Source organism: Neopelma chrysocephalum, unplaced genomic scaffold (assembly GCF_003984885.1).
Source record: "Neopelma chrysocephalum unplaced genomic scaffold, ASM398488v2 Primary Assembly neopelma1_22, whole genome shotgun sequence".
Classification (NCBI taxonomy): domain Eukaryota; kingdom Metazoa; phylum Chordata; class Aves; order Passeriformes; family Pipridae; genus Neopelma; species Neopelma chrysocephalum.
In genome coordinates, this window is record NW_020897689.1 from 30,097,636 (window position 1) to 30,124,466 (window position 26,831).

The following is a 26,831-nucleotide window of genomic DNA, read 5'->3' on the forward strand; positions in this document are numbered from 1 at the left end:
GGCCGGGACCAGGAGGGGCCACCTCCACCCGGAGGAGGAGCCCCGCCCGCTACACTTAAGCACCGTGACCGGCGCTGCCCCGCGGCCGGACTGGCCATGGAGGTGGCGTGGGAATTCGTGATATCGCTGCTGCGGTGAGTGCGGGGATACCCACACCCCTTCTCCATCCCCGCTTCCCACGCTGATCCCGGCGACGGGTCTGGCTGCCGGGGGATGCCCAATCTGAACAGCTCTTTGTCGGCTCTAGCGCTTCGGGAGCAAAGGGCGCACTGGGAGCGCGGTGCGAGGGCGGCCAAGGCGGGCGGGGCTCCTGGGGGATTAAACCTGATGGGCCCTGAGTGGGAGAAACAAGTCGGGACACTCTCGCAGCCCTGCAATCCTTCTTTAGGAAGAAGTTCTTGACAAAGAGAGTGATTGGGCATTGGAATGGGCTCCCCAGGGAGGTGGTGGAGTCATCGTCCCTGGAGGTGTGTAGGAAAAGGCTGGATGTGGCACTCAGCGCCATGGTCTAGTAGACAAGGTGGTAAGTCAAAGGTTGGACTCGATGATCTCAGAGGTCTTTTCTAACCTTGATTCTGTGATCCTGGCTGAAACTCTGCTGAGGGAAGCGCAAGTAGGAGCCTGTCAGTTTAAACTGCCTGCTGAGGTGCAACGACCGGGTGCGCTCACATCCCGGCATCCGAGGCTGCCGCCTGTGTGCCAGGAACTGTGCGTCAGGAGCGGAGCCTCGATGTAGCCGGGAGCCGCTTGTCCTCGGTGACAACACTACCACAAACCCTGGCCTCTGCTAGCGTTCCAGGCGTGTCAACCACATCCATGGAGGTACAGTTCTGTACACTACCCAAAAACGTATCTGCTGCCAGCTGCGTTTCTGGTATCTCCACAGCTCTTGTTTAATTAGGGAGACCATGGCTGCAATCTAGTTGAACCCTAAGTCTCCTGACTAATTTCTGACCCTTTTCTTTTTTTTTTTTTTACTTCACTGTTCCTTACGTTGCCATTTGCCAGTGAACCCTAACCTAAAAAGCAAATGTTGCCATATCCTGGAACCACTTGTGTTGTGCAACACTGATTTTTATGAGCGAGATTCTTATACAAACATATGGGGCATGTTGCAAACGGGTAAATAGTGAAATATGTGTACAGGGCTCAAGGCAGGCTTTTAATCCCTGGATTCTCCTAAAAAAATGAATTAATCTCTTCCACCAGTTTTGACATTACAGTGAATGCTTGTAGCAGTATCTGCGAGTCCCTCTTTAGCAGGTTGTAGTTATCCAAAACAAACTAGGTAAGATGCTAGATTTTTAAGATATTTGACCTTTCAGTTAAAAATGTATTTTTGTTTTCCACAGACATAGGATTTCTCTTCCTTTAGGGAAGAGCTAGGACTTGATTCTTTTAACTTTAAAGAATAATAAAAATATGTGTATCTAAATATGTGTATAAAAATAAAAAAAATATGTGTATCTAACATGTCACTCGACTTTATAATAAAACCAAGTATACCTTAGTTTCTTTCCACCACTTGATTCCTGACTTAGCTTGATCAGCTTTTAATAGAAAATTATTTTTGGTAACTCCAGTCTAGCAGAGGAATTCTCTGCATCAGGAATTGGTTTGTCTGGGTTTTGAGGGCAGCTGCAACAAGAAGGGATCTTTCTAGGAGCCCTGAGTGGAGGCTGGCCTGTTTGAGTCTATAGTCTGGGAAAGAGAGTGGCACACCAAAAAAACAAACAAAAAACCCAAACACAAACCCAAGCTTTCAGGAATTGACCCAGAAATGGAAGGGTTCACATTCTGTTTATCTGGCTTTATTTAATCATACTGGCTTTTGTCTCCTAATACTTCTCATTAGCTGAAACCTCAGCCTGCCCTAAAACTCAGACTCATTGCTTCATAAGTAGCCCTAGTTTAAAGATGATATTGACAGGTTTGATCAAGATGTAGGTGGAATGTCATCAATGTTAAATAAATTCTTAAGACTTCTACTCCTGTTCAGTTACTGTCTGGTGGAGACAATGAAAGTCCTGGTTCATTAATCTGATTAGTTTGGGTTTTCGTCTCTGACTTTTTAAATCTGATAGAATTAGGCAGCAGTGTGAGGTGATTGATCTTGAATCCTTTAGGAACTTCTGCTCAGAGCTTTAAAGTATGGCTTGTATAGTGGGTTGTGGTAATGCCTGAGGTGAACCCGGTTAGCTCGAGTTCTGCCATGAGCTGTGCCCCTAACACTTTTCATTCTGTATTGGCATGTGTGTTTTGGCTGTTTACCTTATGCTTTGTCTTTTGTGAATGACAACTTGGCTTAAGTAATGAGAAAGCAAACTTTTCAATGGGTCTAGTATTGACTGTCCCTAAAAAAAAAAAATGGCAGTACTGTCATATACATCACTCAAGTAACTATTCTACATACAGGTTTTCAAATGTGTAAGAGGGAATGAGACGTAACTAGCTGTGAAAGCTCTTGAAACCTGAGTGCTGCATTTTCTAACATCAGGGTGCCCTGTGGTGTCCCCAGCCCCAAGATAGATGAGCAGGCTTCCTGTCTGAGGAAGAGATTCAGTGATTCAGAATGTAAGCTGCCCACAGACCAGTGGGGTGATTGGGGGACTATTAACTTAGTCAGCGATGAGATTGGCAAACACACCCTGTCCTGGCAGGCTTCCCTTCTGTGGAGCTTCAGTGCCTTTGTGGGTGCTACTGTCACCTTGTCCTCCTCCCTGGTCTTGACCCTTCTTCAGGAGGAATAGTGCTTGTTAACTCTTTAATTTGAAACAATGCTTGTTTCCTGAAAGCCATATGGACTGCTCGTCCTCACCAGCTTTGTTACAGGAAGGGGAGAGATTTACATCAGCCATGTGTATATATATGCAAAATGTTGAAAGCTGGGGACCTAGTGTATAGACAGCACTACCAAGAAGATGTTAGCATAAGCTAGAACAAAACTGTTGAACATTCTCCTCCTTTGAAAAAATTAAGCTCCAATAATGCCAAAGAGTTTTTGAAGAAGGGAAATTTTGGTGTAAAAAGGAAAGGCAATAGCCTGAACAGTGACTCAGAATGAGAGCGGGAAATAAATTATTTGCTGAAATCTGAATCTGTTCAGTCACAAAAATTGCTTTCTGTGCATTCAAAAATATGCTTAAAGACCAGATAAGAAGTTTGGAAAAGATAGTTAGTCTCCATGGTCAGTGTGGATTTTTGAAAAAGATGTGACCAGGATGTTATTAGTTGAGTAACTTTATACCATTTCATTGTTGTTCTAGGAATTCCTGTATTCACTCTCTGGCTGCAGAAAAAGGCTGCCAGTTCACCCCTTTATACCCTCGGTGAAAGTGTCTGAGAATAGATTTTCATACATAAAGTTGACCTTTTACATCTATATGGGAGAACAAAATAGGGATGCATCCCTTTCCCATCCCTGAGCGATTCAGTATTAAGGAGCAAAGGAGGTAAAGTCCAGGGGTGTGGCAGGCAAAATATTGTCTCCCTTTAAAAGATGTAGAGATCAATCCTTTCTTTCCAGGTGTCAGGCAGAGCATCACTTTTGGCAAGCTGACTACTGAATTAGCCAATGGCACTTGGCAAAAAAAGTGGCACTAAACTTAGATGAGAGCAGGTCTGTACCTTGTTGTGGGAGTAGGCAGTTACCAGTATTGTGTTCTTGGTTTACCAAAGGTAAGCAGTCACTATTAAAGCATGCAATTGCCCAAAAAAATCTAAAACATCTTTCTAATCGTGTTTGAATTTTTCCAGCCTCTCTGGCAACAGCCTGCTCCAACACCACGTATTTATGTACTTGGATCTTAACTTTCATTTCATTTGACTCCTTCTGATACATTAGGGCACAAACAAGTCTTAGTTTGTGTTTTTCAAAACTCGATCAAGTTTTATAGGCTGTAGATATAAATTACAAGATAAAGGCCTTGGCTGTTTGTAAGCCAAGCATAACTATATCGAAAAGCTCCACTTGCATTCTGACAGTAGGTGTTTTGAATATGGGTAATATGTTCAGTATTCCTAAAGGAAACTCCTATCTTAACACATAAGGTTACTTTCAACTAATTATTTATTTCACTGCATGTTTATCTTGCAGGTAAAAAGAATAATCTAAGTGACTGAATGCAGTAAGAGCTGCTGCCTTTTTAATTCAGTATTAAAACCCATCAGCTTCACTGCAATTGTGACCTTGATGTCAGCTGAGCTAGAGGTGGCCCACATCTGCTTGAAACTGTTTTAAAGTGCTTCCAAATGCCATGGGCAAAAGAGAAATATTCAGAGACATATCTGTAGGGCTGTGAAGTACTTAGCTTTGAAAGGAAGCTCCACTGGTCTAACGTGATCTGTGAATTACTCGTATAATGTGATTATGTCATTGAACTCAACAGTCCTCCTCCTTCTCACACAACTTGACATGACTGGTTTTTTATTACTATGTTGAATTTTTGTTTGTCTCAGGTCTTTGATATCCATGGGAGCATCTGTAGGAGCCATAACAAAACAGGCCCTGTTCCCTCCTCTCATGCCTGCAGGGCGACCTTTCCGTGTGTCCAATGCCTCCCGAAGCAGGAGGAAAGGAATTGTTGCAAGCAGTCTGCAAGAGCTCGTCAGCAAGGTATAGCAAACAGTCCCACTGACTGAAACTTATAGTGAAATACAGTGTCCCAGAAAGACAAATCACAGACTTTTTCTTCTAAAAACCATTACTAGGGAAGTTTGGGAGAATATGTCAAATAAACAAATGATGGGCTCTCTTTAGAATGCTAAAGTGTACTGATTTTTTTTTTCAGACTTTAGATTCCTTCTTTATATCTGCTAGAAAAATTACTCTGGTTTTAGAGGAAGATGGCACAGTTGTGGACACAGAAGAGTTTTTCAAGTCCCTGGATGATAATACACACTTCATGGTTCTAGAAAAAGGACAGAAATGGGCACCAGTAAGTGTTGACTGCTTCTCTCTCACTTGAGTAGAAGTTGATGGAAGAATGTTTGTGGCTGCTCAAATTGTTGGAAAGAGGGCAGAAGAGGAAGAAAAATTACCCCAAAGAAGTCAAGGTATCAACTCCTTGTTGAGCCTTCCTGGGTGAAAAATCAAGTCCATATTTTTTATTTTCCCTTGTTTGGACATATTCTGTTGGCGAAGAACTACCAGGAATTGAAATAAAACATTACAACTGAAAAGAATTATAGGGAAAATACCCTGCTTTTAGAGAAATAACTTTGTTTTTACTTACTTTTTGTAACATAAAGAAAATTAGGACCTTGTATTTTTTAACTTCAGGGAGTCAATGTCCTTAAAAGCTAGCTTTTAAGCATAAAAAATGGCCAAATTAAGCAATGTAAAGCAAGATCTGTCTTGTGAATGTAGTAATAATTTAGTGAAGTTTAGAAAAATGCTTGTGTTTAATTTTACAAATAGCTAAAAGCTGGCATTAGAACCTTGTGTTAGTCTACATGCTTCAAGGTGTTTTAAGGACTATTGAAACTCGCTAGCTTTACCCTTCTAATTACATCAATTCAATGTCCAATTAGTGGTTTTGTGGGGAAATAGTCATCTGTACATTAATAACATAGTCAAACTCCTAACTGTCTTTCCTTTACATGGTTGTTGCTAGAAAGCTAGCATCAACATTTTTTCTACCAGGTGCAGAGCTAGCTGTGGAGCTGTAAGCAGACATACCATTTGTATGTTTGTACACATATGGCTCAATTCTGTGGCCCTGTTTTCTCAGTCTCCTGCTCCAGTGTGGGCAGTCTGGACATTTTCCCCCAAGATATCTCACTGGCTTATTAACCTGCTGCATCTGGGCCATGAGCTCCAAAGGCAAAAAAGAAGGGTGTGATTCCACCTTGCTCCTTTCCCCTCTATCCTGTCTGGCATGGCAGCAGCACAAGTTTGAATGCAGCCCCTCTTCAGTATGTGCTGAGTGACAGCAGAAGGACTGCCTCAGCTACAGAAATCATCTAGAGTGCAGCACCAGCTCTGTTATGCTTTAACCAAATATTCTGGATGCCAATAGGGAGGGTCTAGGAGGGGTCATGCTACCAAGTATACCAACTACTTCTACATGTCCAAAGCTGTTGTTGATAGGGGACCCTATTGCTGGAGTTCGGAGGCTATCAAAGTAAAACAGGCATAAAACTGCTGGCTAATGATATACTGCTGTGTTTAACTTTGTCTGACTTATCATGACACTGTCTGAGAGCTGGGGTGACAAGTACAAAAAGGCCCAGTCTTACGCAACTGTATTGCTTCATTTAGCATGCAAAAAACAACCTGACAGCTGCCAGGCCATTAACCTTGAGTGGAATGTGCTGAGCAGAGGATCCTGTGTATCCACTAGATGTCTCTGTAAATATGGATTCTCTTTACTATTTTCTTTTTGTTTTTCCTTTCTTGAAGCACACTGTCAGCCCTGCAGCAGACAAGGGCTGCTTTCAATAAAGGAGGCTGGATTTAAGGTGGAAGATGACTTTCCATGCTCCTTCTCCCTTGATTTTTCTCTTAAAAACTCATTACTAAACCCTAGGCCTAATCAGCAGTGGTTCCCTCCCTGTGTTTCTTTTTAGTAGGAAGAAAAAGAGGTGTTATGAGCCAGGGTTTGATATGAGGACGTGACTTTTCACATATGATATTTTTGTAGCTGTCTCTAAGACAGCTCATCAATACTGTATTTCTTCCTAAACAGAACGTCATCCTGGTTATTTAGTGGCCTGTTTCAGTGTAGACTAACTGTGCTGCCTCAGTTAGCAACTGGAAAGTACCAGGATAAATAAATGGTAGGAACACTGTCCAGTGTCATTACCTGTGGCTTCAGTATACACTGAAGAAGCTCTACTACAGAAAAGAAATATTCAGGAGGTGTTATGTCACTTGAACTTCTGCGTCCTTTTGGAATAGCTTCAAAATCCTGGTCAGGACTTGAACAAAATTACATAAGATCCAGATTTGCTTTTCTTTGTGCTAATGCTTTCAATTCTAGTTTAGAATTGACCAAGAGCTAACCCTAAGACTGGAATAAGCAAAGCTTCTTCTGAAGAGCTGCATTGTTAACGATTTTCTTGCTGTAGTTTCCTGCATCGTAGTACAAACTGTCTCTCTTTCTTTTAAATTAGACAAGAAATGGAGTAGCTAACATCACATTTGATCTGTACAAGCTGAACCCTAAGGATTTTATTGGCTGCTTAAACATCAAGGCGACCTTCTATGAAATCTACTCTGTCTCATGGGATATCAAATTCATGGGAGCAAAAAGTGTATTGCGGTAAGTATCTTGCCACTACTGATCAGGTGTATATGTTAATATAAAATCTGTGTTTGCTATTGGTTCTGTGAAGCAGGTGTGTTTATAAAGTTAGTATTATTAAAGTTAGTTTTATTATTTCTTACATACTGGCCAATATGCTGAATCTTCCTTTGAAAGGTGCATAGCTGACTTGTAAAAACTTCCTATAGCTTTTTATGGTGGAATCTTAAATTTCTCCCAAGGCCAAAATCTTATCAGCTTGTATATATTGCAAGGGTGTAAGTATAATCTGTTTTGCTGAGAGAATTTCCCCAAACTCCTTTGACTTGTTTGAAGAATGCAGAAGGCTGAGGAAGAAGCTCTTTGAAGGGAGGACTTCCAGGGAATGAAATGAGAGGAATTTGAGATCTAGTGTTAAAGCTTGCTTGGACTTTGCAATTACTGTCTGCCAAATTCACCAGCTGAGCTACACAGAGGCAAAGGAAAATGGAAGAGATATGACACTCTATCTTAATGTGAATTTGTCATCTGTAGTAAGACACTGACCCCACTATTCTTAAACCAAGTGTTCTGGAGGCAGACTAATGGACCTTATCAAGGACCACTATCTTCTGCAGGACTAATCTGTGGTGGGTTGTGAATTTGGTAGAACTGGCTGTTCGGAAATGCTGTCTTATTCAGGGGCAAAATAATACCTGTCCTGTCCACTGTTTGCAACAATGAGTTAAAACTTGGTGCCTTGTCAAAACTGCATCCTGCCCTGGTTCAAGAAGACTCCTGAATTCAGGTATCTTCTTCACAGAGGTGCCATACTTTGACAGTTTTTTAAGCTGCAGCCTTGAATTTATCTATGTGACTTTTCAAATTTTGGTTGATACACAACGGTGTAGCATTGCTGCATTTTATTACTCGAGGACAGATCTGACAGACAGAAATATATGTAATAAGCAAAGTTTTCACTTCCCCTGAGTGACATGTAGCCTTTAGTTTGAAGTCTTGAAGTATTCCCTCCTCTCTTGATGCAGGTATGCTAATTAGCATTGTAATGCTAATCTTGTTCCAGGTCTTTCAGTCTGACTGACCTCTCCCACTCTACTTGGGGGGTCCCTTGCTTAATCCTTCAGGCTACAGCTGGTGAGACTGTAGATGAGACTCGCTTCTCTGGTCAGACTGCAGCGATGATCCAGCTGCATGCTACACCCACCTGTAACACTGGCTTTGTTAGGGTTTCTTCAAAGCAAAGGTTTGCCCTTGGACAGCTGCACTCCTCCAGTTCCTATGTTTGTCAAGTTTTCTGAGCCAAAACAAACTCTAATCTCTGGCTGCCTGCTATGGAGCTGAGTATCAGCACTGGAACTTGCACTGCTAAGGAGAGTTTGAAGTGACAATTCTGCCTCCCTGCCAAGACAGGACAGCTGCTGAGAAAGGAGTGGTGCTGGCAGCAGCTGAAGTAGCTGTGGAGTTCTTCTGGAAGCACTGTTATTTTACACAGTTGAGCTGTAAGGGAAGTGTCAGTGGCAAGGTGGGAAAACAGTCTGATAGCAAAGAACAGGGGTGACAGAAGAGATAACCTTGGTACCCTTGAACACAAGACTGGGACGGCCTGTCTCGGCTTGCTGTTTAAATAGGAGACAGATGATGTTAGGTCCCTCTGCTAATGAGTTCCAGATTGCTAATTCTGATGCCCTCTCCCTGAGTCCACTTGCAGAGTGTAAAGAGAGAGGACTTAAAAAATCTACAGTTGTTCATGGGTGGGAAGGACTGGAAGCCTGCCAGATCTGATTAATGCATTTCTCCTAGTGGTGTCTCCCTGCAGTGTCCAACTGAAGGATCAAATGTCCAGTTCAACAAATAACTTGCTCCATGGCTTAAGTGGCAACTGCTCGTGTGCAAGTGACACACTGCAGCTGCTCAAAAGTTCAGTACCAGATGCAGCTTTCCTTACGACTGTAAAGCTCCTTGGCCTGTACTGTGTGATGGAGGAAGAACATGCTGAAATGGCTCATTTCGGGGAAGCACAAATAAGTATACAATGTTCTTGAAAGGCTTCCCAGGCTATAAGTACAAGGTATTCTAATCTTCTGAAGCACTGAATATTGACTGCAAACCTTCTTTCATCACAGTGGGAAAAATGAATTCGTAGGAAGAAGACTTTGTCTTTTCTGCTGAAGATCAAAGTACAAATGAATAGCAGCAGAGGGTTCACACCTGCATGTTTTCTCAGAGAGGAATTCAGAAAAATTTCCCCCCTTTTTTTGCAGAAGAGGAAGGCTAGTCTGGTTGCTGCATCTTCAGAAACCGATCTCATTCCAGGTTTGGAATGGCCCCAGTTCTTGTGTATCTCTTCCCCAATGCCTCAGCCTCATACTTGTGAGGGCCTACTTAACTTCTGGGGGATGAGACTCCAATATAGCTCTTAGTACTGATATCCCCACTGTTTCTTGGAGAATGGAAGGAAGATGCACCTACAACTAAGATGAATAAACAACCATTCAAATATGACTATTTCTATTCCCCTGTGATCCAGTGGTGATCCACAGTTTATACTGTAGACCTCCAATGCTTACCTGATATTAGCTTATGAACCTGCACTGATTCTTACACAGTATTATATATTTGAATTATGATATTAATTTAATCTTTTAAAAATAGAATAGCTGTGAACAGAGAATTCTCAAGACTTGTAGCTTGGACAGCATTACTTCATCTGGCTTCACTAGTTTTGCTCTTGGGCATCCATTGTAATGTGATTGTTCAGCTCCAGATCTAATCAAGTTTGATCTGTGGCTTGGAGATACATGAAAGATTGCATGAATGACCTAAAGGTGAGACATGAGGTGGATTTATGTTGCAGGAGTGCTGTGGGGCTCCCAGGCAAAGTTGTCTTCCATGCTGTTCTGGTAGTTTGAGTGGTGGCTTTGCAGAACGCTTGTAAATGTCTAGCAGGATGATAGCCTGCTTTGTTAAATGAGTTTTCTAGTTGGCAGAATGAACCATTTTTTTGTCAATCAAGTATTTTTTCTAAAGAAGGTATAAAAATGACCAGCTGCTCAGAAGTGAGAAGGAATGAGAGTTTTTAAAAATATCAACTTGACTCATAAAGGTGGTGTGGGTAGAAAGGGGTAATGTCATCTTGCTGGTGATTTTTTCTTAAATAAATGGCTTTTCTTCTAGGAAAGTGCTTCAGCTAATATCCCATGCAGCACAAATAGCTGGACAGTTTCTTCTCTACACTGGAACGTTTTTATTGCAGTTGATGGGTGAATATGATGAAGATGACATGTATACAAGATCAAGGCGGGAGTAGTGAACACAGCTGCACCTCTGATATCGGATCCTTTTGCTTAAAGGCATTCTCTTGCCCAGTTTTGACTGTAATAATGTTATAGTAGGGGGATGTCCACTAATGTGAACATTTTTCCCATTTGGGACTGCTTGTAGGCCTTAGTCATAAAATAAGTGTTTGATGTTCACAGGCTGTTAACAGCTCAAAAGGTGGGTGCCTAACATCTGAGAGCTTGGCAGAAGGAGGGAGGGTAGGTTTTTGCCCCAGCAACTCAAAATGGAGAATAAGTATACTTGGAAACTTGCATGATTTGTAACCAGTGGAGTATTTTTTGCACCAATCAAAACATGGTTTTGTTGTTTTGGGGGTTTTTTTTCATGGCTGTCTACTTGCATTCTGAACAGACTAGGCTGTAAGGTGGGGGCAAGGGGACTCTGGTTTTTTTATTTGTTTGTTTGTTTTAATCCTTAACAGTGCTGGTATTAGTGTCAAACTGGCATTGAGGTACAACAAGGTGAAGTGTACTTATTTACTCCTGCTAGCAATGGAACTACATAATACAACTTCAATCCTAGTTAAGTGACTGACTACTCTCATGAAATCTAATTGGAGATTGTGCAACTACTAAGCAGAAGCTTAAAATTTAGCCTTACTTCCCTTAAACAAGTAAAAAATAAAACCATTTCATTATAGCTCTTTATATTTTTTCTTCAAATCTTCAGGAAGTTCAGGTTACTATGCCTCATACCAGTTGAAGAACCTGATGTATTTCTTTAATGAATGTCATGTCCACTTCTGCCTGAGTATTGAATAATCTGCCATGTTTTCATAAATATGTCTTCTAAGTAACTTGCTGCAGCTTCTTTCACGGGTTAAACCATCACTTCTGTAGTTTTTACTGTTCAGTTAGAAGATGACACTACTTCTCAAGATGTGCTTGAGGTACACGTAAGAGATGCTGCATATTTTGATACCTTGTGTTCAAGGGAGAGCAGCAGGACGCTGTCTAGTCTTGCATAACATAAATGTATGCTCTAAAATGAATATTTGCGGTATTATAGTCTCCCAAGACAAGCTGTATTAAAGGGCAAAGTAATGTTTACTGAACTGTTAGTATGACCAGATTTCAGCAAGCTTTTCCTTAACAGCGTAAAAAATCGGAAAATTATTAGCCTTAGGCATCTTGTGTCAAAATGCAAAGTCACACTGGTGAAGGGAAAAAGCCCAACTTTCACTGTTTATAAGTGTGGCTTCTGAGGTTTTTTTTGCTTGTTCACAAAAAATTTTAGTAAGACTAAAAGCTGTTAAGGAAACAGTAAAAATAGAGGTAAATGTGTCTGATGTGACAGTAGATTCCACCTAGTAAGAGAAGCTCTGGTGCAGAGAGAACAAGTGGGGCAGGGGAAGAAAGCAGTGAGAGTGAAAGGGAGAAGACCACTATGGAGCCCACAGTGTTTGCCATGCCACTGAGACAGGAATCCATTAACTACGTACATCAATTGCATTGATCAGTTGGAAGAAAATCTAATCTGCTAAAAGAGAAGCAGGAGGATGGAAAAGATGAAGCATCATGGTTGGTGGGATCCATTCTGATCTGTCAGCTGGTTCTGTTCACTTCAAGTGTCACTAACATGGGAATATTGCTCACCTTCATATGCTTATTTTTGCCTTCCCATTATGGATGTGGCTTAGCCAGATCTTTCAAATCACTGCATCTTTCAAATCACTGTTGTGATGAAAAGCAGCCTAAATCCAAATGTTAAAGGGACTGATGGACACAACTTTGGTAGGTCTCTGCCTGTCTCTTCAGTAATGGTAGTACAAATAAGTAGACAGCTAAGAAAAACCTTGGGGTTTTTTCCTCATTTCTGTTTCCCATCTACTTCTGAGTGTTTGCTGGAGGAGGAGAGAGGGCATACCGCTCAGATAAGGGGAGGACTTGTTCTTTCCTAGTTTCTCACAGGGAAGAATTCCTGTAGCTTGCTGCACTGTCATTTGTCCTTCAAAAGAAAACAATAAACTATTCTGGGAGTAATGAGAAAGAGATTTTATTAAAATGGAAGCTTTATACTTTATTGTTCTTAACACCCCCTGCACAGATGATTGTTGCCATGTTAACTGCTGGCTCTCCCTGTCAAGGAATTGCATTTAACTGACTTTGCAAAGACTTTGTAATTAACTTTTTTCAGCTTTTAAGGACCACTTATTCTGTTAAAACAAACACATTTCTTGAAAGCAAATTCTATTAAATGCTTCTAAGAATATTTATCTTGCTAATGGTGGGAGCACCAACACTAAAAAAATAAAATAAAACCAGCTTGTATAGTTCATCATTCCTGTTTTGAAGTTGCTTCTTCAACATCTGTAATACAAAAGCTTTTGCAAGTCTGAACTGTGCAGATCTCAAATTCCAGCCTTCTATAGCCAAAGGCAATTGTTACAGAACTAACACTCCATAGTTTCCAATGGCACTACCTGGGAACCTAACAGCGATCTGAAATGCCAACTTTTTATGAATATGCAATGTTTTTAAGCAGTTGCTGCTTTGACAGCTTAAACTGTCAAAACTTGAGCTGCTGAAGGTCATGTGAGAAGCAATCTCCATCTCAGAGCACTTCCCTCCAATGCAAAATGCAAACTGCTGAACAAAATAACTCAGCTTTGATATTTTCTCAGAATGGGAGAAGTGTCTTGGAAGTTGTGTCTAAAATTCTTTCATTGCTTCTTTCACAGGTCTTTCACAGGCTTAGTATTTGGGGGATGATGTTTGCTACTGTACCAACTTCCTTCCGGAAATAAAGTTTTGGCTTTGGGTCAAACTAAGTTTGTCATTCTCTGAGTTGGAACCAGTTTGATTGTTTGTTGTTTTTTTTTTACAGACTGCTCAGGAAGCATAACTTTTACTTCAGCTGTATATGGTACACAGCAAAGGAAACCTTCTGCTCTATCTACCTTTCAGAAAATTATATACAACTGTTGTACAATATCTAGCAACACTTAGAAAAACTAAAAGCACAGGCTCTTAAAGGCAGGTATGTAGAACCTGACGTTTTTAGGTTTAGTTTTTCTCTCCATAAACTCAGTTAACCTGCACTTGTGACTGTTGCAGACAAGGCTGGTAGCAGTGACATGTAGAAGGTGGGAAACATGTTTACTGCCTCATTGCTTGCACTGACCCTTTTTGCCTGTTGCTTTGCATCACTTACTAACAATGCACCAAGTCATACTCTCTAGTTACCAAAAAAGGAATTTTCACTGAAGTACGTGATCTTGTTGACTCAGGCACTGTTCATGTTCTGCAGGCAAAACAAAGTTGCTCTCTTCGTGACCAGAATGAAGAATCTAGTAGCTTTTTTATCTACGCAATTTATCATTACTTCATTTCCTTCCTTTCATAAACCCATGAAGTTGCTGCTTTCTTGTACCTTCCGATTCTTTCAGGAGAAACAGGATTACAAGCTCTTCAGTCCAGGGAGAGAGGAAAAAACAGGGTCTAAATTCCTTAGATCATTTGGAATATGCTCTAGGAAACATCCTGCACCCCTTCCCTATCATTCATTTCCAGAGAAGAGAAGGGTAAAGAAAGGAAAATAGGACTTTGAGCTGAAAGTTTTTTCAGTGAAGTGAGTAGAGAGGTAGGTGTTCACAATTTTGGAAGTGTTGGAAATTCTGAATATTAACTGTGAAGATAACCACATATGCTAATTTGTAACTGAATAAAATTACAACTTCTAAATCATTTCAGTATGTGTCTTCCTGAGATAGCACTTGAACTAAGGGCACAAGCTTCTTTAGTAAAAGTAGAGTTTAAAGCCAAAGTACAAAGTATAGTTTTTACTTGATTCCTCAAGTTTTACAAGGTCTTAATGTGATTAACATGCCACTTCAATTATATATCCTTGTGGGGCTTAGAGTTTATCACTGCTTTCTCTACCTTACATCATCATATATGCAGTTAAGATATTTTAAGCATGAGGAATGTTGTTTTGCTAAAGGAAAATATAATATTTTACCACTTCACAATTTTCGAGCCCGGTAGTTTAACTTTCTATGAAAATTGAGATGGGTGAAAATTGTGGCACTGATGGCAATATTTTCTGCTGTGTGGTGCCAATTTTAAGGAACGCTGTCTGTAATAAATAAAATCACATGGTGGCATTGGATGTTGTCTCTATTCATTTCCAGAATAACTTATTCCTGAAATAATCATGAATGTTAGTGAATCTATGGTCTGGCACAGACAGTTTCCAAAAGCTGGACTGTGGCAGTGAAGTAACTGGATACTATTATGTGGCTCTGAACTCTTTACTTTCTATTGCTGACTCACTTTCTGGCCTCAGAGAAACTGTGCAAACTGTGTTTCCTTTCATACAAAAAGAATGCTTTCTTCCATCTTTTACAAAAGTTGCAAAAGACTAGAAAGTACTGAGGACAGGAGATAGAAGGGTTCAGTGATCTCTGGTGTTCACTAAACACTGTTAGGATTAAGGACCTCTTTTAATAATGCCTCACAAAACCTCCCTGAAGTAATTTACCTACAGATAGAGTAGTAGACATTTGATTACAGGGGGAAAACTAATTTAGTTTAATGAAATATCGTATTTGTCAAGTTCAGTATTAGATGAAGCTTGAGAAGGAATAGCATGCAAGTGTGATTTGTCTAGGCTAGTGCTGTTCTATGTAACTTAAGGGGCAGCTTTGCAGAGTTTGACTAATGGGCAGTTCCCCTCTTGTGGGAGAAACAGGTCTATTTCTTGCTGTGGAAAAGCACAAAGTAGAACTGTATTTGGTTTAGCGGTAAGGCTTTGCCAGTGAGAGGTGGGGGGATCCTGTGAGCGTGGCCTCTGTGTAGTACAGAGCTGCTTCCAAAATGAACCAACAATTGCCCAAAGCTGAGCACTTTAAATCAGTTCGTGGTGTCTCTGTGAAAACATATTTAAGACAGCATGAAAAATTCTGTGCAGCAGCTGTGAGAAAGAAGTGAAAAAAACGTAAGAGATAACCTGCAGACATCAGGGTCAGAAAAGAAGGGGGAGGAGGTGCCAGACAGAGCTTCTCCTGCAGTCTGTGCAGAAACACACTGGAGAAGATATCCACCCAGCCCACTGAGGACTCCCTCCCACAGCAGGTGGACATACCATGAAGGAAGCTGCAGCCTGTGGAGACCCCATGCCTGAGCAATTTTTCTGGCAGGAGCTGTGGCCAATGGGGGATCCACACTGGAGCAGTCTATTCTGAAAGATTGCACCCTGTGGAAGGGACCCACACTGGAGCAGTTTGTGAAGGACTATATCCTGTGGAAAGGGCCCATACTGGAGCAGAGGAAAAGCGTGAGAAGGAAGGAACAGCAGAGAGGAACTGTTGTGGGCTGACCATGACCCCCAGTCTGTGCGAACAGGGAGAGGAAGTAGAAGAGTTGGGAATGAAGGAGTGAAGTTGAGCTTGGGAAGAGAGTGGAGATTGGGGAAGGTGTTTTTAGTTTTGTCTTTGTTTCTCACCATCCTACTCTATTTTTAGTTGAAAATAAATGAATCTTCCCTGAGTTGTTTCTATTTTGCTGGTGTCAGTGATTGGTGAGTGATCTCCCTGTCTTTATCTTGACCTACAAACTTTTTCATCTGTTGTCTCCCCATTTCCTGTTCAGGGGATGAAGTGAGAGATCAGCTGGTAGGTGCCTGGCAGACAGAGAAGTTTAACATACCACAAGCACAAAACACCAGACGTAAGAATAAGCAAAAAACCCAAGCTATCTGTGCTATCAGTGACCAGTAAAATTGGAAGCAAATCTTTTGGAGTGGAGTGTTTTCTGAATGGCTTTTCACAGCAATGTTTGCAGAGAAAAAATCCAGTCATACGCAGGACAAGGTTAATATTTTTAGTTTATTAACCTCAAGCTCAAGCATGATTTTTCTAAGGTCACCCATCAGTCTAAATCATTCATAGTAGGCCCAACTCCTAATGTGTTCTTAGTGAGGAATATTTATTAATAAATATCAATTATCACTTGAAAAAAACTTTGAAACAGTACTCTTAGTTGTTTCATAAAGCAACTAATGAAATGGAACACTAGAAAAGAAATATGTCTTAATAGACTTCAGAATCAGGATAATGCCTTCTATGCAGTTCCAACATAAGATGTTAATTGATCATTAGTTTTGTAAAAAGTCTGCTTCAATAATTAGCATACATTATGTATAGATTAGGTTTGGTGTTTTTTTAGGTAATGTAACTATTGTCACAGGTTGTTTGTAATTCTGTCATGTGTTAAAAAAAAAAAGAAAGAAAAAGTTTACATCCTCAGACAGCAATTCTATTTAAGAAAACAGTAGTTTAATTATGTGAATAGTCAGTCTATTATAGACCCAGAGAAATCTCAGACATCTAAGAAGTCCTTTAAAGTCTTAAATGTAGGTATAATTATTTCTGACATATTTTTAATTACATTATGAAGTCCATAATCTTTTACGTTAAAAGCACTTCTAATTACAAAGTGTCTTCCCTTTCATAAGTATGTGGCTTGGTTTGCTGCTGCTCTTTATTAAGTAGTGTTTTCAAATGCTCTTCTCCCATCTTAAAAATAAGGACAGAATGTACAAAACAACAATAAATAATCTTATTTAAATATAAGGACCACTGATTTATTATTGAGCTAGTCAAACTGATGTCTATGGTAATCTCTATTTTCTTCCTGAGAAGCTAAATTACAAATGCCATAATTTTAGATTCCTGCACAAAATGTGCTCTCTCAGCTGCAGCTTTCCTGCTTTCTTGCCCATTTTGAGAAGTTCCCTAGCAAAGCTACCTCAAACAGTTGCAGAGTATTGGTCTAATTTGCATGCAACTCCCCAAGTGAGCAAGCTTTCCAAATAGAAGTCACTATCTTCCAGAATGACTGATGTGTTTTCAGAGACAATTGATTATTCAACAATAAATCCATTTTATCTGAAATCAGCAAGTACTAAATAGTTGCTGCAAATAGCTAGCTATTCCAGTCTCCCAGAAAAGCCATTTGATCTCTAGATGGGATGATCAAGATGGTTTTCCTCCTTATCATAAACACTTTTTGCAAACTACATTAGGATCAGTATTTCATCTATATAAAACAAGTACACTTTCTAATAGTTTCACCTCTGTGACCACTGAATTTAGTAAACAATCCTCTCCATTTCTTCTGGTCTTATCTGGCCCTGACATGGTACCTTGTTCAGTTTTCCCAAGAGCTGTGATCAGTGAAAACAAAGTAGGTCTTGTCACTAGCAGCATCAGCAGTGGTTAAAAGCAGTAGCAATCTAACAGATAAAAATCACTTTGGTTTCTCTGACTTCTACCTCTCCAAAGGGTTGTTGAGTTGGTTTTGGGGGGGGGTTGTTTGGTTTTGCTATTTATTCCAGCTGCTACATTCTATTTTTCTCTGTGTCTGATGCCATTACCTCGATGTCACCAGCTTCAAGTACTCAGTTCCTTCAGCTATTTTTCTATACCTTGCTCTGGTGACCCCTTTATACATGTGGCCTGTTATGTTGTTTCTCTTGTCGCCTTCCATCACCTTTTCAAGATTCCTTCTGGGCACATTCAAACTAAAAATACTTCATGACTGAGAAGAGAAGGGGTGGGGGTGGGCATGAGGGAGTGGGGTAGGTGTTTAAGAAAATATAAGTTTTTAGAAAAACATTTCTATCTGTCTTGCTCTAGCTGTAGTTCATATTAAGTCTTTTTACATAGAAAGAATCAGCCCCCTTTTTTATGCAGCACTTTTAGCATAACTGTCTTCTATACTTACCAAGCTGCTGTCCTGAGATAAAAAGCTTCTGATTACTTAGAGCTGTGCCCTCTTGCTGAGGGATCATACAGGCCACATGTGACATAAAGTCCCCATTCAGCACCAAGTCAGGACACCACAATGAAATAATTTTGCACAACAGAGATGTATCTCTCTGCAAATCTTACATGCACAGGCAACAACTGTCTCCATACCCTTCCCACAAAGCAGTGGCATTCAATTGTGCAGCCAATGTATATTGTAACTCCCTATACTCCTGCATTCTGGCACTCTGTTCAACAAAGGGACCATGAAGCGCATTATTCACCAGGCAGAGGGCTGAGTCCTGGCCGTGGGCCAAACTGACCTCTTACATTCTTAGCATTCACAAGCCTTTAAGTCATGAATATGGTAATGCTGCTGACAGGCTGCAGTCCACTGAAAGGAGTGTACACCCTCTGTCTCACTGCTGCAGAGTGTTTTTCTAAGAAAAATAGTACTCAGCTCTCTGTATGTGAATGTTGACTTCCCCTCCTAATTCCCGATCTGCAGCTCTTGGAGTACCCTGCTGGGAGAGAGATGGTTCAGCTGCTTTTGTGCATTTAGCACCAACGCATTCCTTCAATGGCTGTACCCACCCACCCCTGACAGTGCTGGGGACTGTGCTGTTAAAAATAAGCCAGGCTTTGTCCAGTAGTAGCTTGTGCTGTTTGTCCTGGGGCATGTGGACTTGTGAGGAATGGTGCTCTCCTTACAAATGTAATCTGAGAGAATCATTTGTGCAGCAGGCTAGAAGTGGTATGCTGATGTGGGATGGACATGTGTGACAGATGACTAGGATCTATGCTGGTGAGGGAAGGGTGGCAGCCAGGAGCCACTCACCTCCTGAGAAGAAGGGTAAGGAAGCAAACTGTGACTAACCTGTGAAACCCAAGACCTGACCAGAGCAATTTATAACTGATTTTAGCTGCAAACCTACTCTTACAGAAGAAGTGGTTCTCACAGTGAGATGAATCACTTTTACTTGGAAAGCTACAGATTTAATCTCAAATATATGCTTTGTTAGTAAGTGTTAAATAACTGACAGTCTAAACAGGACTCCAGCCCTTTGTCTTAGAGGTCAATTGTTTTTTCTTCTTCCTCAGAGAACAAAATCATGAAAAGTTAAGTTTGTACAATAAAACCCACACCTATCTTTCCTCCTTCCCCTCCTACATGTTGCAGTACACATCTCTGTTGCAAGGTGCTTTACTCAAGAGTCTTAAGGAGACTCAGCAGGATGGAATTAGATGCAGGTGCTTTAGCAACAAAATACAAGAAAAGTCTAGATGAGCTCCACCAGTTGTGCTTGGACCTGCTCTGCTTAATTCAAAATTAGTCAAAAGACATCTTAGACGTAGTGTGAATAGTTCAATGAAGGAAAAAGCTCAGCAGCAACCAAGAGGGCAAACACCACTGTAAGACTTATTAGAGGGCAGGAAGCATCCTATAACACAGGATAAAACAATGGCCATGGTTTAAATACTGTTACTTCAGTTCCACAGACACTGCGGTAGAGCTAGTAAACATAAAGAAGGGTGATAAGCAAGGACTATCACAGGAGTTCAGTATCACCCTCAAACATAGGGAGAGTAATTAGATTTCAGCTCAGAAATCCTTGGACAGATAGGGGAAATAAAAACCAAAACAAATGCTAAAAGCTTCACCTTACACACAGCTACAGCGGTCATTAGGAACTGGGAGTCGCTGTTTCTCAGAATAGAATTATGGGGCACCAATTTAAGGCATCAGCTTTACAACAGAAAGAACTACTTTTTCACAGAATGGAATTCAGTTATGCATGGCAGACAATGCCATAGGACTCTTTGGAGGCTAAAAGTGTAACTGGGTTAAAAAAGAAATTACATAACTTAAAGGATGCTTCAAAAGGACTATTAAATATGATGGTCCAGATCCATGCTTTGGTTCAACAAAGGCTTAACCACTGATTGCCAGATGTAGAAGGGCATTTTTGGGGAAGAATTACCATATTCTTTCCCTAGCAGCCTCCACTGACTACTGTCAGAGATGAAATTCTATATTAGATGGATTTTCCATTTAATCAAGACCAGCTGCTGTCAATGTACTCATCTGGTCAAAAAATGCATTTTCTCTTGATAGTCTTTAGCATAACTTCTGGTAAATAGACCTTTTTGTCCTCATTCTGATATCTCCCACACTTAAAACCCAGAACTTCATAGGTAAGTTCTGCATTGTATTGTCATCTATTCAGAGCTGACTGAACTCCAAAAGCAAGTAATCTATATCTCAGATTTGTTGTCCTCTTACAGTTCTATCACTCACCCCATGATACAGATAAAGGAGTGTATACATTCCAGCTGAAATATGTTTTCACTCTGTCCTCCAAATAGTTCAGTTCCCCAAAATCTTTGATGTGCTGAGAGGCTGGAGAGTTGAATGTAGATAAATTCCTGCCCTAATTTTGTATTACCATACTCTTGGTTGTAGCAGTGAGAAAACCCTAACCTGGCTACTTCACTGACTCTGTTGAACACACAGTGCAGCCCATTCTCCGGCTCTGTTTGTTTATGTAGCTAAGTGACCTATTAGAATGGAGGTTAAAAACACAGCCACACCAAACACACATTCTGCCTGACAAAACAGGCAGGTACATGCTTCCCTATTCTCTAGGTGCTACAGCTGTTGCATAAAAATCACTATGACCAACTCTGCAAAAAGTCCTGTATGAGTAATTGTTAGCAATTACTGAGACTAAGCATAGGGAGAAACAGAGGGCTGGAAGAAAATACTTGTTTCCAAAGGATGGAAAATGTGCTACAAGTCAAAAGATAGTAAGTGCTGGAGAGTGCAAAAGCACCTGAACTCAAGCACATTAATATTTAGGGTTTGCGTTAAAGTGTTTTCCATTCATCTTGTCAACTAGTGATAAAAGTGTATAAAAATGCAGCTAGAAACTCCTTTGGCCAAGATGGTAGAATTCCTCCAGTGTCACTTCACATCTCTCAGACTTCACACCAAAACATATTTACCCCTGACTTGATGTAGTGACCTCTGCTTTAACATTAAAAGTTCTGGCCACATCCTGTGGGCTAAAACACAAACACCAGCAGTATCTCCACTGACAGCTACAGTTATATAGCAGCTAGATGACTAGCAGCATTAAAACAATCCCCTGAATACTGTGTGTGGCAATTAGTGACACCACAGCTCCCACAGCAACAAGTTTAATGGGCAGGGGGGATGACAAAGCAAGAAAGTGTTTGAGGACCATATGTAATATAATGTTTTTTCTAGGCAAAATATAAGCGCAAAACACCTGTGCTAAAAGTGTATGCTGGTGTTTGCCTTATTAGACTGTGTGCTTCTCTGTATGTGTCTTCTCCCTTCCCCTTTTAAAGGTTTTTGTTGAGTTCTTGAGCTGTTTCTAGATTCATCTGCAGCTGCAATATCTCTGGAACTCACGTGTTTCTTGCAGATTTTGTCATAAGAGGCTGATGGAAAAAGAGGTGGTGGTGGAGATACATATATACACACTTGAACAGGAGCATGACTTTCCATGCTTGGTTTTCTCAGGAAGCCAGGCAAAAACAACAACAACAACAACAAAAAAAAACCCCAAACACCAATTAAAAAAACACCAAACCCCCAAAAAACAACCAAACAACCACCAAAAAAATTCCAAAACAAAACAACCCCTCCCCTGAAAACCAACCAAACAAACAAAACACCAAAGAATACCAAAAAAACCAAAGCCAAAATGGCTTAAGATTTTTTTTCCTTTTTTAACTTGCATGAAAATCTTCAGACTAAAAAGGAAAGATGGGAACTAGACTGGTCTTTGGACCTTCCTCTTAAGAGTCACCATGGAGTTAGTAGCATTTACTAGCCTGCAACAAGCTATCAGAGTAAATCCACCATGTGGATTATATTTATTACTTTAGTATTTAATGAAAGTGATAACAAGCTTTGCATCACTGGACAGACCCTTGCTGATATTCTTAAGTATCAAAATACAGCATATTTATCATTCTGAAAAAAGAAAAGAGTTGCTAACATGTTAGCTGTTCTGCTATGACATGAATTTCTCTCTAGTCCTTAAAAACTGCAGTAAATAGAAATAGTCCTAGCAACAACAGTGATATAAACACAAATGTGTTTCCTGAAAAGCAGGAAGCAGCTTAACAATCATATCATATGACTAGCTAAATAGAGAAGAACTTTGCTGGGTTTTTTCCAGGGCATTAGAGCAAATTTCCATGTGACTTTGTGGGACATGACCGTTGCTTGAGCTGCTATTACTGGAAAATCATTTTACTCTGCAGCATGGGCACTTCATACATTTTGTCCTGCCTTGTGAAGCTCATCATCTTGTAGGAATCCATTTCTGTTTAGCCTGTGCATGAGCAATGAGTACGTGAGAAAGGCTGAAGAAAGAACACTGAAAGCTCTGCAACCCCATGTGGCCCCATCAGTTGGTCTTGACTGTGAACGTACACAACTGTTTCAAGGCCGCTGGATCTGGCACAAGAGCAATATGAGTATTTCATCTGCTGTTACTCTCTGATACATTGCTAGTTCTGACTAACAGGAAAAAAGAACCAAGTGGAGTCTGCCCATCACATTGAAGCACCAAAGAGCTGTCCAGTGGAAATGCTTTTCCCTGTTAAAAATGGCAGACTAATCCAGACTTGGCCTAGCAGCCAGATCTTCCTAATCCACGTCCTGTCTATCATAAATGGTCATGCCAGTCCCTAAAATGCAAAAATTGACCTCTTCTAGTATTTAGCCTTGAGAATATAAGTGATGTAAACCAATTGTTCAAGAGGTTGTCTGGAGCATGAGTTTACAAACTTGAGCTGATAGTTTGCAGGTATTGTGACATTTTACTAATTTTTCTGGTTAAATACATGAATTGATTTTTTCAACAACTGAAGTTAAAATTGCAAAAGGAAGTAAAAAAGGAAAAACAATGAAGAGAGTAAATCTGCAAGTGAAATCTTAAAAAAACTCTCTTCCTATTTTGTGCATGGTGAAAAAAGCCATACTTTATGTATTAAATTAACCCATTAAGTGAGTGGGAAGTAAAAAAATACTATGAGTTATGAAGGTTAGAGGTCTATATATATTATAGGTATCTGAGAGCCAGATATAACAAGTGAAAATCCATTGTACCAAATCTACAGTGTGTTTCTACATTAATCTCTTTATAGAATGAATCTTATGGACTCAATCAGATGAAGCACCTAGAGAGAAATCTTTAAAGATATTTAGGTGCCTTACATTTCCAAGAGGTGTTTAGTGGTGTTTTAAAATACATCCAGAAGTAATCCATAGCATTTAAGTACATAGTAGGATTTTGATACACCTAAGTGCCTTTAAAATCCTAGGCCAAGTCTGTGGAGAATTAAGGAGAATGTGCAGGAGAATGAAAGAGGTTATAATGGCACCTCCACCTCCTAAGTCAGCTAAACTACTGCGTAAACACAAGCAGGGATGAAAAGGATTTGAAGGCATATTTACATTCAATGACCAACAAACGTTGCTTCTTTCAGATTACTAGCAGTAAAACATGGAGAAACTGCAAGTTGATTCAGGTCTGACTGAAAATTAGAAGTTGTTTTACGTAACTATAAAATTTGTATATGTGAGATGCAAATTTGTTGGGTAAACTGTAGCTCACCTTCATCACCCACATGGTTCTACAGTGTTACGCACACTACAGTGGGTTACTTTCTATGTGTGGGAAACTGGCTGAAGTTTTGGCCTCCAAATGGTGTTTAACCAACTGCTGCTCCCAAACAGTAGACAAACCTTTCTAAGATGATAGACAGTGGCAGTGCAACCATGGATCACTGTATAGACAGGAGTTACTGTCTGTGATGGTATGGGAATATTTAGGAGAAGGAGGGGAAGAGCACCTTTGGGATTGTACAAGATGACTTATGGGATGTTTAGAGGAGGAATCAAAGGTGGGAAAAAGGGGTGGTAAAGGTGGTTTGATATAGAAAAATAAAAGGATATAGGGCTAAAATGACCTGGTTAGGTGTAAACAGGTTGTTAGTCAGTATGCTTGTCTGGCTATGCCTTGCGCCTGATCACCTCAGTCTGTTTTGTTTTATTAAAATATATTTTAGTTGGTTTTCTGGGTGAAAGTGGCATCTATATTCCATGTGTATGTGTGTGCATGGTGGTCTGAGTGTCAGCAATTAGAGGAGGGGGCCAGAAGTCACAGGGATTTGCATCTTTCATGAAGTAACTGGAGAGACCAGAGAGCACACACATTATATGCATCTCTACATCAGTGAGTGGTCACTAGTAAACACTAAGCCAGCCTAGGTGGGAGTCAAGTTTTGGAGCAGCCATAAGTCCAGGAAAGATACTGAAGAGACCAGAGGATCTGTAAGGGGGCTACTGGAGAGACAAGGGGGTCCAAACCAGCTACTGGGGGACTGTGGTGGGGTCACCTACTGGTAAGGTCACAAGTCTGGACCACCCAAGAAACTTATTTGCCTGTTTGTGTCTCTGTGTGACATAACTGAGTATCCAGAGGTCAGCCACTGAACAGGCTGAGTGTCCTAAGACCAGCTACTGGAGAAGGGAGCCATAGTTTGTTGTGCATGTCTTTAGGTCTGAATACCAGCAACTGGGATGGAACTGTGAACCTCTGGGATAACATTTCCAGGTGCCAGCAACCAGGAAGACTTGGGATCAAGAGGTTAGATACTGAATAAGAAGAGTGTCTAAGACCAGCTACTGAAGGGATCCATATTGCATAGCTATATACAAATACATATTTATTTTCCATTAATGAGCTTCTGTCCAGATCAGCCAGAGAGGGGAACAGGATGAGGCCGTAAGTGCTGTTTGTATTTTTATGAGTGCTGTGTTTTCTGCCTGTGTCAGTCAGCGTGAACAGCCATGTATGTATGTGGAGGTGTGTGTGAGGAGGTGTGTGTGTATGTGCATGTGCCTATTGGGAACACATACTCAGCCTTACCACTAGCCAGATCTGGGAACCAACTGAATTTTAAAAACTGGCACACCAGCAGAAATGATTGCAACAGGAGAGTTGATGGCAAGTACGAACAGTAAATGGGAGGATTTGCAAAGCATGGGGAAAGCCAGGCCTGGAAGGCATATTCAAGGACAGACATATAGATTCAGGCAAAGTCCAAGACAATCTCACTAATAAGGCTGCTGAATAATGACTTGTTCATGGATCTCTTCCAAAAATGCAGATCACACAGAGAAGGACAGTTCATCAGAGAAGAAGGCACATAGTGTCCAGTCCTCTGCTGGTGGATGCTTGCAAGGCAAATGTGTTGATCCTCCAGCTGCTTCACTGATGTCAGAAAGCCATTTGACTCAGCCTAGCATGATGGTTGTGGGCTACTCAGAGGTAATTTGCTAGAAGCTGCTAGCCCTGCTGAAAGACAAGGAAAGGCAAGGTTGGAGCCCAGAGCACACAGTCTAGCTGACATTGGTCATGTCACACCAACATAAGGGCAGACAGGTAGGAGGTGCCTCCGAAAATACAGATTTGGGGTTATTTGGAGGTTATATATTGTTTGGTGGGGGCTAGCTTGACTGTGTTCAAGTTATAAAGAGTACCCAAGATTGTTCTCCAAGAGATCCCAGCTGGGCCACCTTTGATCATGTAGATAAGGAGGTTCTATAACTCTGGCCCAAGGGCTGCTCTTGCACAACAGCAGAGACTAGGTCAGGCAGTAAAGATGTGCATGGACAGATGAATGCCTCCCTCCAGGGCTATATACTGCAATATAGCCCTGTAGACAACGTAGACAATGGCATCTCATGGAAGAGTCACTCTGGCATCAAAGCAGGCATCCTTTACCTGGGAAACCATGCAATAGTTACACAAAGGGATCATAATGCAGATTCAGCAACTCTGGGAACTTGTTTCCTCTCTGGAGGTGAAAGAAAATCTTCTTTTTCACTAAAAATGAAGCTATTTAAACCATGCATACCCCAGGGCATGCTCCGCATTGTGATGACACGAGCTTTCAGCAAAGTTGCTCTGCAGAGAGTGCTTGTCATCCCAGTTAGAATTTTCAGTAGCAGCTTATCTTGTTGGCAAAACCACGTCGGAAAAGAGCGATGCAAAGAAGATGGTCCTTGGCAAGGCACAGAGAAAGGCCATCCACTCCTTTGGACGCTGCCCCATCAGCGAAGGCTGCGATCTGCCCAAGGAACGACCGGAGAAGGCGGCGATGTCCGCCTGCAGGGCAGGGCTCCCGAGGAGGGTGGTGAGGATGCCGGACCCACGTTTGCCGAACTGGGTTTGGGCGAGCAGCAGATCATGGGGCAAGCGGCCCCACCGGGACCCCCACTGCCGACGAGCACAGCGCGAGTGGTTGGTGTCACCCGGTGGGTAGTGTCGCCGCCCCTGTCCCGGCGCGGGGCCGAGGGCGGTCCCGGCCGGGGCGGCCGCTGGGAGAGCGGCGGGGGGGGGGTGCGGGGAGCCCATAAAGCACCGCCCGGTGGGCCGGCAGTGCGC

General features: G+C 41.3%; 1 protein-coding gene across 4 annotated transcripts; it reads left to right on the top strand.

Moving 5' to 3' along the window:
- On the top strand, positions 1-16,075 carry CIDEA (cell death inducing DFFA like effector a). Of its 4 annotated transcripts, none has more exons than XM_027676889.1 (6): positions 1-134; positions 4,459-4,615; positions 4,791-4,937; positions 7,117-7,265; positions 10,422-10,579; positions 12,633-16,075. In XM_027676889.1, exons 1-5 carry the CDS (start codon positions 97-99, stop codon positions 10,552-10,554), a joined length of 624 nt encoding a protein of 207 aa, XP_027532690.1. In that variant the 5' UTR covers positions 1-96; the 3' UTR covers positions 10,555-10,579; positions 12,633-16,075. The 4 variants fall into 4 exon arrangements, with proteins under 4 accessions (XP_027532690.1, XP_027532681.1, XP_027532673.1 ...); XM_027676880.1 differs by having other exon boundaries at positions 11,020-12,836; XM_027676872.1 differs by having other exon boundaries at positions 10,422-12,836.
- Positions 16,076-26,831: the final 10,756 nt, after the last annotated feature.